Genomic DNA, 19072 nt, shown 5'->3' with positions numbered 1-19072 from the left:
AATGTCACGCCCCAAAACCTACTCCAAGGGCATGATAGTCATTTCACACCTCAAGCCCGAAGAGTCAAAATGGAAATGATACAAACATGCATCTTGTAACTGGAAATTATCAATTACTAAATTCCTATTCAGAGTAGGAAAATAAATGAATTCTAAAATCTCCAGATATCAACTTTAAAAACTAACACATCAACCAAAGTGTTGTTGTCCAAATAACTCTAAACTCAAATAATTTAAACGGGAATTAAATTTTAACATCTAAATAATGTTCAAAATAAAGTTTGAACCAAAATCCTAACAAAGAAAAATTCCCCAACCTAGCCATCATTCCTCGCTTGAACTGAGAGTACTTGAAAAATTATCAATGAAGGGGCATGAGTTTAAAGCTTAATAAGGAACATCAATATAATTTCATGAATCAAACCTTTTCAATTATAATTATAGACCGGAGATATAACATGTAATTATTTTCATAAAAACTTTTGAGTCAAACAAGCTAATACATTCAAAACTTTTCAACAAAACTTTCTCATATCCATTTCAAAACAATTTCACATTAAAACCAAATCAAATATATTCAAAATATCTTTACTCTGGTTATCAAATAAAAAATGATACTCAATTAGGTGAGACTTCATAAATAAATAACTAATTTCAAATTTGTTTCATTTAAGGTGAACAAAACCAAAGGTCAATAATTATAACCCATTGACTAAGGTCATAAGGTCAACTATTATAACCCGTTGACTAGAGTTATACAATGTCAACTATTATAACTCGTTGATTAGGGTTAGATATGTCAATAATTATAACCCATTTACTAAGGCTATAGAAACCAGAGTCAAACACTTCATTTCATTAATTCAAACTTACAAACAAAATGTCATATCTTCACAATTCTCTTTTTTCAAAAACAAAGAAAATACTTAAACATAAGTTTTCATACAAAACATATATTTGATCCATTGATAGAAATAAAAATAACATTTTTACATATTTCAAAATACAATATAAAAAAAAATTATTTCCTTTTACAAAATCTGCATTAATTTCCTTTACATTAAAGAAGCACTTAAAAACCTTGGAGAATTTAGCTTGAAGAGTTTACTCCTCACCTAACATAATATCATACACAATACTTATTATCAATTATTTATCTAAACATATAAATTTGTCAATCCTAAAAATATTTTATTTAGTTTTAGTCACTCTAATCAATTTTCAATTTCCTACGTCAACATTATTATTAATAATATTATTTTCAACTTCCTAAAAAATAATAAATTAATTTAGTGAGTTTCCAAATTTTTATAAAATTCATATTCCTTCCTAATCTTACTTTAAGTATTTATTTCTTGATGTAATTAAATTAAATTAAAACTTGTACAAAAAACTATTATTATTATTATTATTATTATTAATTACAAAGCCTTCTTTCCATCAAGTGCATATGCGTTCCTTTCCTTTTTTTTTTTTCCCATCTCCACCATTTATTATTATTATTATTATTATTATTATTATTATTATAACATTTTTTTTTCTTTGTTTCCCAACATTTAACCTCTTCTCAATTTGTCTACACACATTTTTTTTTCTATAACCTTATAGTACACTATGACACACATGTACACTATTTTTGTTTTTTTTTTTTCTTCTTCACAGTTCCAAAAAATGGTGCAACTCTTATTTTATTTATTATTTATATGTTATTTTTAATTTTCTTTCTTTGCATCCTATAATCCATATATTTTCTTTTTTCAAAAATCCCAGTCTATGATTTTTTTTTTTTTTTATTATTATTCATTTGAATATTCAGAATTCCCTTATTTTCATCAATAAGACAACCTATATTCATAAATTTTCAATATTGTGATCTAAAAATCAAATAAACTAACCCTAATTGAGATTGAAATCTTCCAACAAATTTTTAATGATTCAAAACTAATTAACGAATTTAAAATAATAATCTAAAGGTTAAAATCTTACTTGGAAAATAAATCGTCAACCTTAAACTTCCAATTCCTCCGCCCCAAGTTACCAAATACTATCTGATCTCTATAATATTCGTGTAAAAAGATTTTCTGAATACAAAAGATAAGAAAAAAAATCTAATTTATTCCTAGGGTTTTAAAAGCAAAAAGATTTTTCTACCCTTATTAAGTTAATTTAATTAATTAATTAATTTTTTTTATAAATTATGATTTTACCCCTATTTCTTCTCATGTATCTTAGGGCATTGATCATGAGAAAGAGGAATTCCATGCCTTAAGGGTAATAAACCCTTCTTGGACTCTTGCATTATATACTTTACCAAAAGCTTATCAATGTAGGTGGCTTCAGACAATATCAATTTCCTATTCTTAAGCTCTCATAGGACCTAAATCCTAAGAATATATTACGCTTCTCCTAAATTCTTCATTTGAAATTGAGTAAACAACCAAATCTTGATTGATGACAATAGTCTTACATTATTACTAATAAGTAGAATGTCATTAACGTATAAGATCATAAAGGCCACCATGTTTTCTTGTACCTACAAGGTTCACCCTCATTTTGATCAAAGTCAAAGGTCTTAACTACTTGATTAAAATTGTTGGGATCGAGCCCTTAAAATCAAGACATAATGTAACAAAGTTAGACTTAACTATCATCTTGTTATCATTTTGGTATATTGACATTGATTTGAGTATTCAACTCATATATCTTACATTGTACATGACCTATGTGTATTAGCGGTTGCACATAAGATACAAGTCACAAGTTCTTTGTAAGTAGATAAGTTGTCTACAATTGGTTCATGGATTTGGGCAATCTAGTAGAGACTGTAGTGCATCACCTCCGAATTGGAGGGATGACTTGTGTTGGGCATCAGGATGGGTTTTCCATGGTGAGTGCACTAATGTATGTAATGCACACTAACGCAAAGCTATTAATTATCATGATTTACCAAGTTACTATACTGTATGAACTCTTAAGCTTGAGAGGATATTAAGCTTGTGTCAAAATCAACAAGAGACTTTGACTTACGGATGAGACCCTAAAATGGCCATATATCCTTATGGATTGGGTTACTGATGATGAAGGTTGGTGACAATAGGTATTCTCAATAGAGGCACCATGATATCTCATGTGATTGAGACAGTTTGTCCTCTCGGGTGATCTAAAGGACATGTGATTATGAAATATGTGGTCACAGTAATTTCTTTAGTGGAATTTGACATATGCTCCTTGGAGTTAAAGTATATTAATTGATTGCATAATACATGAGATTTGTAACTCAATGATTTAAGAGGTAATCTTGATAGGTAATAGTACTACTTTATTATATTAAAGACACTATTTCATGGGGACTCTACATGTAATGGATAGTAGGTCACAAACTCAAGCTTCGTCTCATTGTTAATTACATAAGGTATTGAATTGCGGTTGATTCTTTTCAGTGGAATGTTGAATCAACTTTAGAAATGGATTATGAGGGAGCTTGTACTCCTATGAGTCCTAATGGTCCCCGCTCTAAGCTTATATACCATGATGGTACGGTTTGTGAATGTTGGATTGGCTTTAGGTTCATTCTTGTGCATAAGGATGTTTTGGTAATTACGTAAAGTTGCACAAAAGATAATGAACAAGGTCTCTAGATTGGCCTAATTGATCAATTAGATGACCCTACATGGTTAATTAATCAATTAGGACTCATTTTAGGCTAGATTAAGTGACCCAAACCTTGATGGGCTTAATTGACTTAAGACCAATGGGCATAAGTCACTTAAGCCCCATGAGCAACCCTATAAATACTTTTTTTTTTTTTTATGGGTTAGGGTTTCCTAATGACTTTTTCCTCCACCTCTAGAAAGAGAGAGAAAGTGAGAGTCAAGAGATCCTCTCTTCCAAAGCTCACACTTTGAAGTGTCAAGATTGTGATTCGAGTCATCGAGCAGAAGACCTTGGGTGGACGAGACTTCCAGATTCATTGTTCTTCATCTTCACATAGAGGAATTGATTTGGAAACATTCAAATCATAAGTAAAGTTCTCTAAGGGCTTTCTTTTTTATCCTAGAATGTTAAAATTTTGATTTTTTGCTTCCATTGCATAAGATCTAGAGGCCTATGATAGTTTTGTATGCATTTATACGATTCAGGGTAAGGAAATGGAGAAATCCAAGGTTTCCAGTAAAAACATTTATTTCATGAGCAAGATGTTTATCTTAATCTATAAATAGATTTATGCAACTTGCATATCATATGCTCTTGGTTTTTTGCAATGATTACATTTGGTTCCATCATGTAGATGCTCTCGTTAAGATTACCATTTAAGAATGTAATATTAACATCCATTTGTCATATCTCATAGTCAAGATATGTTGTAATGGATGGAAGTATTCTAATGGAATTGAGCATGACTGCCAATGAGAAGGTCTCCTTATAGTCAAAACCAAGCTTCTGGCCATAACCTTGTTGGAGAACCCCGAATTACTCTGTTTTCGTGCCCTTGATCATTGGGGTGCATGAAAATCTATATTAGGCTTTTCTAGGTCTATTGCAACGAAAAACTTGGTATTCAAAAACAATAAAAAAAAATACTAAAAAAATCATAAATCTAGACAAAAATGTTACATACCTACAATTTGGATGTTCTCGGATTGATTCTAGTCGATGTAGAATACTCCAAAGTTGTAGTAGATCTCATAAACGCAGTAAGCTTCTACCTTATGACTCTTTCTTGAGTCTAGGCATTGAGATGTTGAAGTTTTTAGGACTGGAGGCTAGGATTCTCTCTTTGAACTACAGAAGGAAAGTAGCAAAAGTTAAAAACTTAACCCCTAAATCGGTATTTATAGGCTTCCTCCCTAGCTTAATTGACTTGAATCCACCATAGGCTTAGGTCACTTAATCTAACCTAAAAAGGTTGTTAATTGATTAATTAACCCAATAGGGTTCCAATTAATCAATTAACTTAATTAGAGATGTCGCTTACTTATCCATATGCAACCTTGAGTAATTACCAAAACGCCTTTATGCATATAAGTAAACTAAAAACTCATCCAACCCTCATAAATTGTGTTATCAAGGAATATGAGTTCAAGTAGGGACCACTAGAACATAGGACAGTATTGATTCCCTCAAAATCTAATTCTGAAGTTAGATTAACATCTCATTATACAAAGTCAACTGCACTCCAACATCTATGTATATTACAATGAGATACCAAGTGTCTGGGTCCATGACATACTATGTGTTAGAATAAAGCCCTTAAAAACATGACATGATGGAATAAATTCTTGGATTTTATTTGTTTAATATAGTTCCATTTCACTTTTATCTGTCTTATTTCCATGCATTATATCTTGTAAGCACTCATGCCTCCATATTTTGCATTAGTAGTTCATGAAAGATCCAAGCCATGGGTTCCTTCCAAATAAATGATTTATTGATTGTCAATTCATAAGCTTAGGCAACCCATTAGAAGGTATAGTGTATCACCTCTTAACTGGAAGGATAATTGGTCTTAACTATTGAGATAGGTTTCCCATGGTGAGTACACTAGTGTGCATAGTTACACATTGAACTGGTTATGATGAGTCATGACTCAAGGCTATCAAGTAGTCATGGCTTTACCAAGTTGTTTCATTGTGTTATCTCTTAACCTTAAGAAAATATTGAGTTTATGTTAAAGTTAGCAGTAGTTTTAACTTATGAGTAAGATCGTAAGTTGATCATATATTCTTATGAATTGAGTCACTATTGATGGAAGCTAGTAGCAATAAGTATTCTCAATATAAGCACCATGATATGTCATGGGATTGAGATAGTGTATCCTCTTGGGTAATCCTATGGAGGTATATTCATGAAAACTATAGTCATAGTAGTTCCTTAAGTGGAACTTGACATTAGCTCTTTGAGAGCTAAGATATGTCAGTTTAAGAGGATTTGTAACTCAACGATAGTAAAGGTAGTCTTAAAAGGTTGGTAACTTTTACCTTGTTAGACTATGGATACCCATTCATGGAGAGACTAAACGCAATAGATAGCAGGTCATGGACTCGAGCACATGGTGTTTTGTTATTATTTACATAGGATACTAGAATTCAATTGATTCTCTATAGTAGGATGTTGAATCAACTTCAGAATAAGATTCTAAATGAGTCAGTACTCTTATGAGTCCCGATGGTCTCCGCTATAAGCTCATATACTTTGTTGACATGAGTTATAAGGGTCAGATTGGCTCTAGGTTCATTTTTTTGCATAAGGACGTTTTGGTAATTATGCAAGGTTGAATAGGGGTAAGTGAACAAGGTCTCTAGATTGGGCTAATTAATCAATTATAACCTGTTTTGGGCTAGATTAAGTGACTTAAGCCCTTAGTGGGCTCAAGTCACTGAAGCTTAGTGGAAAACCTTATAAATGCCCCATTATGGGTTAGGGTTTCCATAGCTTTTCTAGTGAGTCATCTTCCACGTCTAGAAAAAGAGTTATAACCTCCACCCTCTCTTCCATCCTTATCGAAATTGTGTCAAGGTCAAGGTTCGAGTCATCGGGCTAAAGACTTTAAGTTTACGAGACTTCTTTCAATTTGTTCTTCATCTTCACAACGCAGATTTGATTCGTGAACATCTGAATTTGAGGTATGTTTCTTGTTAGCACTTTTTAAGTTCATTTTATGTTTAAAAATGCAAATTTTCCACTATGCATGGGATTTTAAAAATCCTAGGATAGTTTTCCATGTTCCTAACTTGATTTGGGCTTAGAAAACAAAAAGATTCGGGTTTTTCCTTTCACTATCCATTATATACAATCTCCCCATGAACTGATCGTTCGTAGTCTAATAAAGTGAAAGTAACTAACCTTTTAAGACTACTTTTACCATCCTTAAGTTACAAATCTTCTTATTATGTGATCAAATGACATACTCTAACTCACTAAGAGCAAATGACAAATTCCAATAAGGGAATTACTGTGAGCCCATAGATTTCATGATCACATGTTCTTAGGATCACCCAAGGGGACACACTATCTTAAAGTTCGTGAGATATCATAGTGTTTTTATTAAGAATACCTATTGTTATCGACTTCCACAAGCAATGATCCAATCCATAAGGAATATATGATTAGCTTACAATCTCACTCATAAGTTAAAGTCATCACTAACTTCTACAAAATCTCAATATTTTCTCAAGGCTGAGAGAAAATACAATATAATAGTTTAGTAAAGTCATGACTACTTGATAGTTTTATATCATGACTCATTATAAGTCATGTTTAATGTGATCGTACACACTAATGTACTCACGATAGGATCTTCATCCTAATAGCTAAGACCAATCATCCCTCCAATTAGGAAATGGTACACTACAATCTCAAATGGATTGCATAAGTCCACGTATTAGCTATGAATAATTTATCTACTTGCAAAAAACCCATGACTTGGATCTTCCATGCAACTCCTAATGCTCCCAAGTCATATATAATATAAGAGATGCTAGGCCAAAATGCTTATAAAATATAATTCATGAATTAAATATAGATAAAAGTGAGCCTAGAATATCATTATATGAATAATGTATTCCAAATTTATTACATCATGTCATGCTTTTAAGGGTTCTATCCTAAAAAACCTTTTACTACAGGTCTAGCCTTATAAGTCTTAATCTTTCCATCTACTTCTCTCTTCCTCTTGTAGACCCATTTGCATCCTATGGATTTTATCCCTTTAGGTGCTTCTACAAGTTGCCATACTTAATTAGAATACATAGATTCAAACTTTGCATCTATAGCTTTTTATCAAAGATGTGCATCTACATTGTTCATTACTTCATCATAATATATGGGATTAATCTCATGTTCCTCTAGAATACCCTTGAAAGATTCTCCCAAATACATGTCTCAATTTGGTTGTATAATAAACCTCCTACTACAATGAGGTACTAGTGCACTAGAAATGAGAATAATTGGTATTGGACCTATAATTTTATGTGCTAATGTGGAAGTCCCATTTGGTGCACTCAAATCAACCTCACTCCTAGACTTATTATATATCATATAGTAATCTTCCAAAAATTTGGCATTATATTGGCAAATACTTTTTGGTTGACTTGATTATAAAAGTAACAACCCTTAATTCCTTTTGGATACCTAACAAACTTGTAAACTCCTAACCTTAGTTCCAACTTATATACCTTTGGCTTCATCACATATGTTAGATGCCATCATATGTAAACATGGTGTAAATCAAGTTTACAACCTATCCACAACTCCATAGGAGTCAAGGGTACCAATTTAGATGGAACTAGGTTAAGAAGATACCTTATAGTTTCCAAAGCATATTCCAAAAGGATGTAGGGAGTGTTGAAAAACTCATCATGCATCTCAACATGTCCATAAGAGTTCGATTTCTTCTTTATGCTATTCCCTTATATTATAGAGTTCTAGGGGACACTCCTCTTTTAGGAAATAATCAAACTCACATGACATGTACACTCTACCTTGATTAGATCGAAGTACCTTGAGCCATTTACCTAACTAGTTTTCCAATTTTGTCTTAAATTCCTTGAATTTATCCAAAATATTATATTTCATATGCATAAGGTAAATATAACCATACCTAGAGTAATCCTTAATAATTAAAAAGCCTACACACAGTAGTATGCACTAATTTTAGACATTCTTTGACTCTAACCCCTTTATTAATAAATAACCCTTTTAATAATAAAGAGTCTCTTCATTATTTTACATTTTATACAAGATTCATAGACTAGAAGGTCTTCTAAAACTAGTGAGTGCATTGTTACAAACTTAATCAGTCTTTGGATCATATTTATATTAATATGATCTAGGTGTAGATGTCATAAGTATGTCTAATTAGTGTTATATATTTTCCTCTTCAGTAAGAAATGATGACTTTCAACATAAGGCAAAATATAAGCAAGAGTAATATAAAAGAGATTGTCAAGCGATGGACTTGAGCAAATAAATAAATCATTTTTTCTAATAAAAAACACTTTTATTCAAATAAATTGAATAATTTCATTTATTTAATCTAGAAATCGAAATCAAGTTTTTTCTAGGCTTAGGCACATAAAGACAATCTTTGAGTTCTAGATGACTATTATTCTCTAAAACTAGGGTAATATCTCCCACAACTAGCACATTTATCCTTGCAGCAGATGTCAGAGTCAAGTACACTCTCCTTCATTCAACCTTCTCTATAGTTGAAACTACTAGGATAGAATATTTAAAAGTAAGATATAATTTAACATAGTTAGACTTGATATTCCATTTGCTATCCGTTTTTGCATTGATATTAATTTGGTCATTTAAACTCATAACACTTGTATTGTATATGACTTCGATGTACTAGAAGTTGTATAGAAAATACAAGTGATGAGTTCTTTGCAAGATGTAAGAAGTTTACAATTAATTCATGGATTTAGACAATCCACTAGAAACTATAATGTGTTACCTCCTAATTAGATGGATGACTTGTTTTGGTTGTCAGGATGAAATTCCCACTATGAATGCATTAGTGTGTATGATTACACATCAAATTAGATTACTGTTGTTGGAGGTTGGTAGCAATAGGTATTTTCAATAGAAGCACTATATCTCATGGGGTTGAGACGACACATTCCCTTCGATGAATCAAAAGACATGTGATCATGATATCTATAACCGCAGTGATTCTTTAAGTGGAAATTGACACCTGCTTCTTATGAGCTAGAATATGTCAATTGATTATATAGTAAGAGGATTTGTAACTTAAAGATTAGAGAGGTAATCTTGATGGGTTGATAACACTATCTTCTTATATTACAAACACCAATTCATGAGGTAATCCTAATATCCTCCATTTCCCTTTCATTCTTTTCACTCTCCTCCGCTTTCCTTTTCCTCCCTTCTCTATCCGAATGGTAACCATGCAGTCCGAAGACTCCCATCATTTTTATTCAACATCGTTAAACTCTACTAGCTACTCTTCATTTCTAGATGGGCAAGTTTTGTAAAGTGAATTATATGCAAGATATAGAAAAAGTATTTATTGAAAATTAATGCCAACAGCCATTCCCGCCTCATAGAATGAAATGAACTATCATATGTTTGTAATGAACATGAATTTGGCCTATGATTTTGGCCCTACAGCAGGGGATTCTATAAAACAAAACAAAAGAAAAATAATAAGAAAGAGGCAGCAAGAGTTTACCAAACCAAAATAACAATCACAATCACAGTAGGTAATGAGGCAGTGGGCATGAAGGAAGCAGTTCCCCAACCTCAATTTCACATAGAATACATATTTCAACAGAGGGTACAACCCATAGACATTATTTCATTGAAGGAGGTTCCGAGTCGGTTCTCAACACAGAAAAACCAGTTTTTGCATTTTATCATCCATCATACTTAGCAAGGCATATAATAGTATCATAGACAGAGTCTTAATCCAGACACAAAACCATAGACATAACAATTCAACTTAATATACTGCTCTTTTATGCTTCATTATGATCCTAGAATTAATTTAGCTTCTGATACCCAGGCTCCTACCCAGCAACTTCCTGACTTGAGCTCCAAAGCCTCCAACAGAAAACTGGTTAGGTAGCATGATATGTGTATCATCAGCCAGTTGATGATGGTAACAGCAATGACGATATCGATAACATCACATCTGACATCTAGAATGTTTTCATAGTTTAGTAGACTAGTGAGTACACCATCTGTATTCCACTCAAACTTCTTGAAACACAAGCCTCAAGAACTGTGGATGATCTTTACTAACACGGTATATCTCCATCCCAAGTGACCAGACAAGGGATTTACTCTGAACTTCACATCATAAAGTTGTTTCACAATTTCTCTTCCTCTGGGCTGGGGAGCTCGGTGCAATCTGTATAAAAGAAGAGAATCTTAGTTCCTGCTTCTATATTCATAACTAGTTTGTCGTAGATGTTTATATAAAATAACTCAATTTTTTTATAGGCCATAAACCTCAATAATTGAGCAAATCATTGTAAGATTTTACAGAATGTCTAGGATCAAATAACTTAATACTTGATATATCCATCCTTTCTGGTTGTAAATAACACTATTATAGAAGCATAGACTACCGCCTAGAATGTGCCAGCACATACACTAGTAGGAGAAAAAGAAGGCACAGGGTTGAACAAGAGGTGCTGGTTATTGGATTCTTAAATAATCTAGAAAAACTTTTAAGAGTGGATACTCACTTTTTTAGTAGCACACGCCTGCAAGATGCCAACACACCATCCTCCAACAAAGACTTAACAACATTGACAAGGCTGCAACGTTGGAGTTCCAAATTTGGTACCAACAAAATGCAGGACGATCACGAGAACCATGCTCAAGGACCTCAAGAACAGACAAATGCTAGATCAGAGGAACCTCCAAGAAGAGTTAATAATCAATTAGAAACACATAATACCAATTATAAATTCAGATGCAATGCAAAAAAAAACCATGATCTTACCATCTGTGCTCTCAAAATGATCTCACACGAAATAACGACCTGGCCACACAGACTGTCCCTGATATTGATCTGGCAGTGGAGTAAATTGCTGATATTCTTTCAGGAGTTGTTGCTGTTGTTGTTGTGGTTGCTGCAGCTGCTGTTCATGGTGTAGTTTTAGATGCTCACGAGGTTGGAGATCTTGCCATGCTTTCTGTTTTTCCACTTGGATCTGTGCTGTTGGAACTTGTTTTCCAGGGAAGGGAAAAGTAATCGTCCCTGCCAAGGTATTGCTGTTACTAACAAGTTGAGGGCTTGCATTAGGTGGATAATTGATGGAACTGTTAAGCCCTTTGCCTTTCATTGATGATGGTAACTGATATTCATCCAACCAGCTATAGTCATCCATTAGTGGATTCTCAGTCATTGAATCTGAGCCAGATGTGGGCTCATTTACTTGTTTAGAAGGAACTGAGCTAAAACCAGGTGGAGGTCCAAGGTGCCTAGCAGGTCGGCTCACTGGGGTTTTCCTCGAACTTGCAGGTAAATCTGATGATGTCTTTACAATCAAACAATCAGCATTAAGTCCAGCAGATGCAATAGAGCCAATCTTGGATGGTATGATTGATTCTAGGGGTTTTGTCCGACCATAAAACATGCCATGAGCATCAAGATTGGCATATGGTTGGATAGGAAGGGGAAGTGAAGCAGGATAAGAAACAATTGCATCTTCTTGTATCCCAGGTTTCATTTGGTGTCCATTCTCCAAAAAACTCAAACTTCTCAAACCATTCGCAACAGAAGCTCCCTCTTCCACAAACCAATTTGAAGCACGTGGCAGAAGTTGTTGCAGATGCTGGGGAACAATATTAGCAACAGATACAAGTGGCTGTGAACTTGCATCTAAAGCAGTAAGCTGGTGAAGATTGTTGAGAGGGGCAGAAACAGAACCACCATAAAATTGCAATTCACGTGCAGAAGCATTTTGGTCAGGCTCCAGGCCTTGGTGAGGGCTCTGGGTTAGACCAATCACATCAGTTCGCTTCTCATTCACTGTTGGCTTGAAAACAATCACCTCATCCTCTTCTTCCCCTTCCACATTTGGTGCCTTTGGCTGCATAATTCCCAAATTCATTGTTTTGTCTGCCGGAAATTCTAGTGCCACACCATTAGATTTTGGCATGCCTAAATATGGGGAAAATGTCAAATCATCTGATACTTGAGGCTCAACACCAATGACAAACTTCTTTACCTTCGAATCAAAACAGACTGTTTTCTGATCAACCTTAACCACGTTCGCTAGGGCCTTTCCTGCTGCAAGAATCCTTTTAACACGTGCTTTTCTCTCTTTATTGCCATCACTTCCATATGAATGCTTCCTTGAAAAATCCAAAATGGTTTGTGCAGGAACAAGGGGTAAGAATCCTCTCAGCTCAAAATCCTCCCACAATGCAAGTCGGTTTTCAGTTTCCCCTTCTTCATACCTGCTCATGTTAGAAAAACAAGTCTCATCTTCATCATCATCTATGGACACCAGCCCATCCAACAACAGCTTATTCAGAAAGGATATACAATGGTTCCAAAACACCAATCTAACAGTTCCTTGTTTCTCTTCGACATCATTGCCCACTGCAACATCCGGACAACAGGCCAACCACTCCACAAAAACCAGAATGCCAGGTAAAAGGTAGCTTGATGAAGAATCACAGATCTGCACACATCTCTTTAGTATGTGACCCATAAACTCAAAAACTGCAGTAAATGCATTTTGGAGCAGAACCGTACGCTGTAAGATTTCTGCATAAGTCTGACCTTCAGTCTCCCTATTCACATTGTGAACCGTGAATATGAGAATGGAGATTAGCCTAACAATGACAAGACCATTCTCTACAGCATCTTTACCAAAATTCATCTCTTCTTCCAGTCCAGAAGAAAGAAGCTCATTCAGAGAACTGCTGACCAAGGAGAGAACCTCTGCAAATGTTTCCAAACTGGGAAAAGGAAGTCATATATAAGTGGTTACTTCATAAAGCTTGATTGATGGTAACAATGAATCAGTAGTGTTCAGGACAAAATACCTTGTACGGGTGAAAAGGATTCCATTTAGACGAACAAATCGAATGCAGAAGGTCTTATATGTCTCATGGATACTGGATGCTGTCCCCTTGACAATACTGGTTTCCATGTTGGAATCTTTTGATGGAAGTTTTGCCTCCCCTTTCCCTCTACCTTTGGCAGTCATCCGCACAGGTGACTCCTTAACAGCAGAAGCTTTAGCATCCCCAAGCAGCTGAGAGAAATTCTGACGATTCTGTTACAAAAAGCAGAGTAGGTAAACAATAGGTGAAGCTTTTCCTCTTTTTTGTTTTTTCTTTTTCCTCATTTCTCTCCTGTTACATAAACTCAGGAGGAGCAACTTTGATGGGTTGGACCAACCAAACCAAAATCCGACCAGATGCTTAGGTGGGTTTGCACAAATATTGTTAATACTTGGATTGAGCTTGGGTTGAGTTTTCTCAACCTAAACTTGATTTAGGTTGGGATTGAACCAAGGGTTTAAGCAACCCAAGCCTAAACTTAACTAGATTTGATACATTATAGAATGAATAATCATATTCATTCTATATGATTGCAAATAACTTTAAAGGAAAAAATTGTCAAATTTAATTATTTTATGCATTATTTCATTTTTCTAAGATTAGATCTATTTTTCTTTCCTGTTATTATCTCAAAATGAAGTTTCATTTATTATCTTAATTTTAGTATCAATATATAAAAGAATTCAGTTAAAAAAAAGTCATTATAGATGGGTTCAACTAATGTAATCTGAATTTCACCATACAAACTGAACAACCTACCCAACCCAAGTCTAAACTGATGAACTCAAAAGCCTAATCTGAACTTAACCCCAACTTGGAAAAAAAAGAGATTGGATTAGATTTGAGTTGAGCACCTTGGTTAGAGATCAGGTTGTATTTCAGGCTAAGTGTTTATTAATTTAGGTTTGAATCAGATTGGCTGCAAATCTAACCCAACCCACGAAATTGAGCCTAGAAACTCCCTCCTAAGCCTTGCCACTTCAGCCAAGCTTCAAGGAGATAACTGCTAGGGGAAGATTCCCTCGCTAAATCTTAAAATACCATTTATCCCCTTCATTAAGTTTGAAATAATAACCATCCATTCATATTCTTACAATGCTCTTCTACAATATATACCATACAACTCTTTTGACCACCACCATTACCACAATCTGTCCTAATAAGGGCCAAGCTTTGAGTGCCATGAGTCAAACTTCAGAATCAGCATGCTATTGCAATTCCTAGTCTACGTAATCTAGTCTCTGAAAAGTCCAATCAACTGGGATGAGATTATGGTGTGGAAAGTTGTTACTGGAAGTCAGTATTGCTACTTACGGGAATGAGAGGACCATGGAAGGTTGGTATAGAGGTGTTGGAATGATGCAGTGCAATCACCTACATTGGCTAAAAATAGTTGCTTTTCTATTAAAACCTTCAGTAAAGCTTCATTTCTGGATGGTTTTATGCTCCACCCATGAAAGGGAAGTGTGGCATTTGGGGGCTCCTCTGAAGGTTAGTTTGATCAAGAGAGAGAATCAAAATCAACCCCAACAAATTGTACACGGTGGTCTAATTTACCATCTAGATGGTACATGAATTTTCTACTAAAATAAAATAAGTTGTCATCCAGATATTATTAAGGTGTTAGACTATTCAACGCAGATCAACAAAGCATGCACACCCATACAATCACACATGCGACACATACACATGTGACATGCAGAGACATGCATGCTTCACATTACGCACATGACATGTGTTTGACACATTCACACATTCACACATGCACACACAGGGCAGGATACAGAGAGAATCAAACATGTTCAGGGAAAAAAGAAAAGGAAAAGTAAAAAACTACCATAAACAAGCAAAATCAATTTGTGCAATAAATCAGAACCTTATTTAAGAAGAACATATGACTGTTGCTGCTTTTGGCAGACTGCTTAGTCCATAGAAGATGGAAGAGAAACGCATAAAACAAAATTTTAATAGGATAGGACGAATATGGATTCATTAATCTTTCCAGAACATAAAAGTAAACAGCCCAAATATTTTAACAAAAACAGCATAGCACACAGAGAAACACAGATGAAGCAATACCTTCTCAAATGCAACAATCAAGTTATCCCTTGCAGTTGAAAAGGGACTATCTACAGCCAAACTCCGAAAGTACCGGTACACAGCCACCAACTCATCACCAGAATAGGAAGCCAATATTGCCAGCTGAAAGAAAAAAAAAATAGTGAAATAAACCAAACCAAGGAGAAAAGGATGTAGAGGAAAATGAGTATAAATGAGGTCCCTAAGAGCAGAATTTGAAAGTAAAACCTGATGATGAGGGTTCCCACTTGACGGCCAGAGAGATGCAGCTTGCAGATAGTAACTGGAAGCTGCTGCATAATCACGAGTTTTGGAGTCACCCTCTCCATATAGTCCTTTGTAACGAGCAAGATCACCCAGGTATATCAAACAACGATGACATGATATCAACCCTTTCTTCATCTCCGTAGATTTCTTTACATCTTTCTCCATAACAATTTGATTCTCTGAATCCTCAGAGAAATTTCCCAGAGGAAGCCCATACTTAGCTCTGATTTTTAAAATTAGTTCATGGTAAAATCCAGTTGCTTCAGAAAGGAAGTTTTTAAATTGCAGACGTATTTTTGCAACTCGATCAGGACGCAGTGGGCCTTTTGCACTCTGAGATGTGGCTGAGCCTGAAGAAGCTAAAGCAGCACTGAAGTGCGCCCTTAGTTCCTCAATCCGCCGGTAATGCAACTGCCAGAGAGCATATTCAATATTATGCTGTTCAGAAAAAGCATGATCCTCGAGAATTATGGCTTCATAATTCTCTCGCATTAGTTGCCAGGCATTAGGATCTGAGGGAATTCTTGCCTGGGCCGACTTCCGACGTCTATTCTCCAACTCAATATTCTGCAGAAAGGTCAATGTCAACATACCATGGACCAAAATTTTTAGACAGGCGTCCATGGGATTTGTGTACATAAACAGAAGAAAGAGGAATGCAAAGGTGCTCAAACTTTGCAAGAAAAAATTAGATACCTTGTCATAAAGACGTTGAGCAAGCTCCCGTGATGAAGGAGCAGACATTTTATCCATTTGTACAATCATCAGCCATCAAATATGTGATGAAAACCACTTCAAAATCTGCAGAAATTTTGTATGAATATCAACAACTCAGTGACTCGATAAAAATCTTTTAATTCAGTAAAAGAAATTACAGAGGCAGGGTGGGCAGGGGATAAAAGAGAGAACTTCTAAGAAACTGAAGCAAAAAGATAAACTGCAAGCTACTTCGTTCCAGAAAAATCAATCATACACAAGAGTCCATTCAATACAACCAGAAAAAGTCAAGAAATTATTTATCTCTCTCTCTGTTCACCAGTACTGAATCACATGGACATTTCAGCCACCCCACCAGCAAACAGTGCTTGCATGACTAGATCCTTCTACCACATCCTTAAACCAAGAGCCACAAAATGTTCCCATGGATACCTTTTCTATTGTTGAAGCAATGATAATTAATTTCAGAAAATATGAGGGAACAATTCACAAACTTATATTAAAATATGCAGTGGCCCACACGATAACTGACTTCTTTGGCAGCTAAAAATACTAAGCCAAATAAAAGATCGACATCATATGTTATGAGGAATTCAATTCTCTTTAAACAGCAGCTTCCATGTAAGACTTTTCTAACTTTCCGTATTCTGCAGTGTCCCAGACCTAGGCACAATCAGGTATATTTACACCAAGTAGTTTTCACATTGACCTGCTCCTTAACAATCAATTGTTAATCAAAATCCTGCCTAATCCACATTATTGTAAACCAATTCGATACACACAATAACTGTGTTATCATGAGTAATCACTGCTGAGGTTGCCAACTTCCAAATTAGCGATAATCTGCATAGGAAGCTTAACATTCATTTGATCTAATGGGTTAATAGCAAAGATGTCTCCCCCCATTAGCCTCAAATTTTAATAATCCTCTGAATAAATATTGACTAATTTTAATACCAGAAAGCATTAGAACACACATCATTAAAAAAAAAAATGAAAAACAAGCAGCAAGAAATTGCGCAAACTAACAACTAAAACCCTAAATGAATTGATTGTTTTGAATTCTAGAAATCATATCATGCAAAATAATATAAAATACAATCAAATAATCTGAACTCCCCAACCTTTTGGCTGGAATTAGAATCCAAACATGGTATAAAAATAAAAAATAAAAAATAAAAAATTATATTCCAAATTAAAGGGAAAAAAAACATCCAACCTATTTGGATAACCTGAAAACAAAAGATCAATCTAAAACCTAATCAACCCAAAGTTAAAAAGATCATGTTTTTCGGCCTCAGAAAAGATACCCAATCATCAATTACAGGAACTTGTAGACCCAAAAGACCAAAAACCTTGTCTCCACCGATCCAAGAATCTTAAAATTGCTCATATCAAATTCAAAAGAACCCTCGATTCCACAAAACATGGGTTGCCCCAACCTTACCCTAAGTCAATCTTCTTTTTAAATGCACTTCAAACATGACTTGCACGACAAGCTTCCCAAATTAATTCAAAAAAAAAAAATTCAAAAATCGGAAAACACTCCATTTCATGCACACCAAGACCAAAACTCAAAAACCCTAGAAATTTTTTAAGATGCCCGAAACTTTTTTACATAAAGAGGACAAAAAATACCAATATATTCTATCAGCAATACAAAATCACACACGCATGCTCTTACCTTTTACCTTTCCAATTTACAAAAATCATCCCATCTTTATACACAATCACAGATAAAAATCAAAAAGGGTTTTCAAGAACAAACTCGACAAAAAGAGAACACTAGTAGATCCGTGAGTCAACAAAATAAACCCTAATCGTCGACCCAACCAGATCAATCGGCTATTTAAGAAAAAACAAAAAAAAAAATCGAAAGAAAATCCTGGAATCAGATCTACCTTAATTCGGATATCAGCTGATGCTAAAAACGCCAAGTGAAACACGAAATTGATGAGGAGAAAGAGGAGTTGTAGGGTTTGTTGATGTGGGTGCGTGAAGGTCCATGGAGATATTGAGCGGATTGAGGAGAAAGAGAAGAGAGAAGAAAAAGAGTGGGGTTTGGTAGAATTAGAATTTAGAAATTAGAATAGAATTCAATGTGTTTTCTGGGTCATGAGCCATGACCAGCCGGCGACTGAAACGCAGCGTTTTATCATCTTTTTATTTTTTAAACAAACAAACAAACCCTGTGCTTGTGTCCCACGCGCTTTCCTTTTGAGTGGCCAACACGGTCCAATTGGGGAACGGGGGTGATGTGGGGCCACGATGTCCATTCCAGTAACTTCCATGCGCTCCTCACGTGATTAAAGGTGCGCCCCTCCACGCTCACATGCCTTTGCAGCCTTGAGAACCACGATGCCTATCATATTTATCATATATTATATTATATTATTTTATTTTCCTTGAAAAGAATTATATTATTATCCAATTTTTTTAATGTAATTAAATAGTC

General features: G+C 34.7%; 1 protein-coding gene across 3 annotated transcripts; it reads right to left on the bottom strand.

The window, feature by feature from the left end:
* Window positions 1-10286: 10286 nt before the first annotated feature.
* On the bottom strand, window positions 10287-18816 carry LOC100267161 (nonsense-mediated mRNA decay factor SMG7). 3 transcript variants are annotated; one of them, XM_010653215.3, is made up of 8 exons: window positions 18519-18816; window positions 16597-16701; window positions 15862-16467; window positions 15634-15756; window positions 13534-13766; window positions 11477-13446; window positions 11217-11391; window positions 10287-10876 (listed from the first exon to the last, which is right to left on the bottom strand). In XM_010653215.3, exons 2-6 carry the CDS (start codon window positions 16663-16665, stop codon window positions 11499-11501), a joined length of 2979 nt encoding a protein of 992 aa, XP_010651517.1. In that variant the 5' UTR covers window positions 16666-16701; window positions 18519-18816; the 3' UTR covers window positions 10287-10876; window positions 11217-11391; window positions 11477-11498. The 3 variants fall into 3 exon arrangements, with proteins under 3 accessions (XP_010651517.1, XP_010651518.1, XP_002276189.1); XM_010653216.3 differs by having other exon boundaries at window positions 11217-11376; XM_002276153.5 differs by having other exon boundaries at window positions 11217-11358.
* Between the last annotated feature and the right edge of the window lie 256 nt (window positions 18817-19072).

This window comes from Vitis vinifera, chromosome 6, assembly GCF_030704535.1.
Source record: "Vitis vinifera cultivar Pinot Noir 40024 chromosome 6, ASM3070453v1".
In the NCBI taxonomy this organism is placed as follows: domain Eukaryota; kingdom Viridiplantae; phylum Streptophyta; class Magnoliopsida; order Vitales; family Vitaceae; genus Vitis; species Vitis vinifera.
This window is presented reverse-complemented; position numbering and strand designations above follow the sequence as displayed.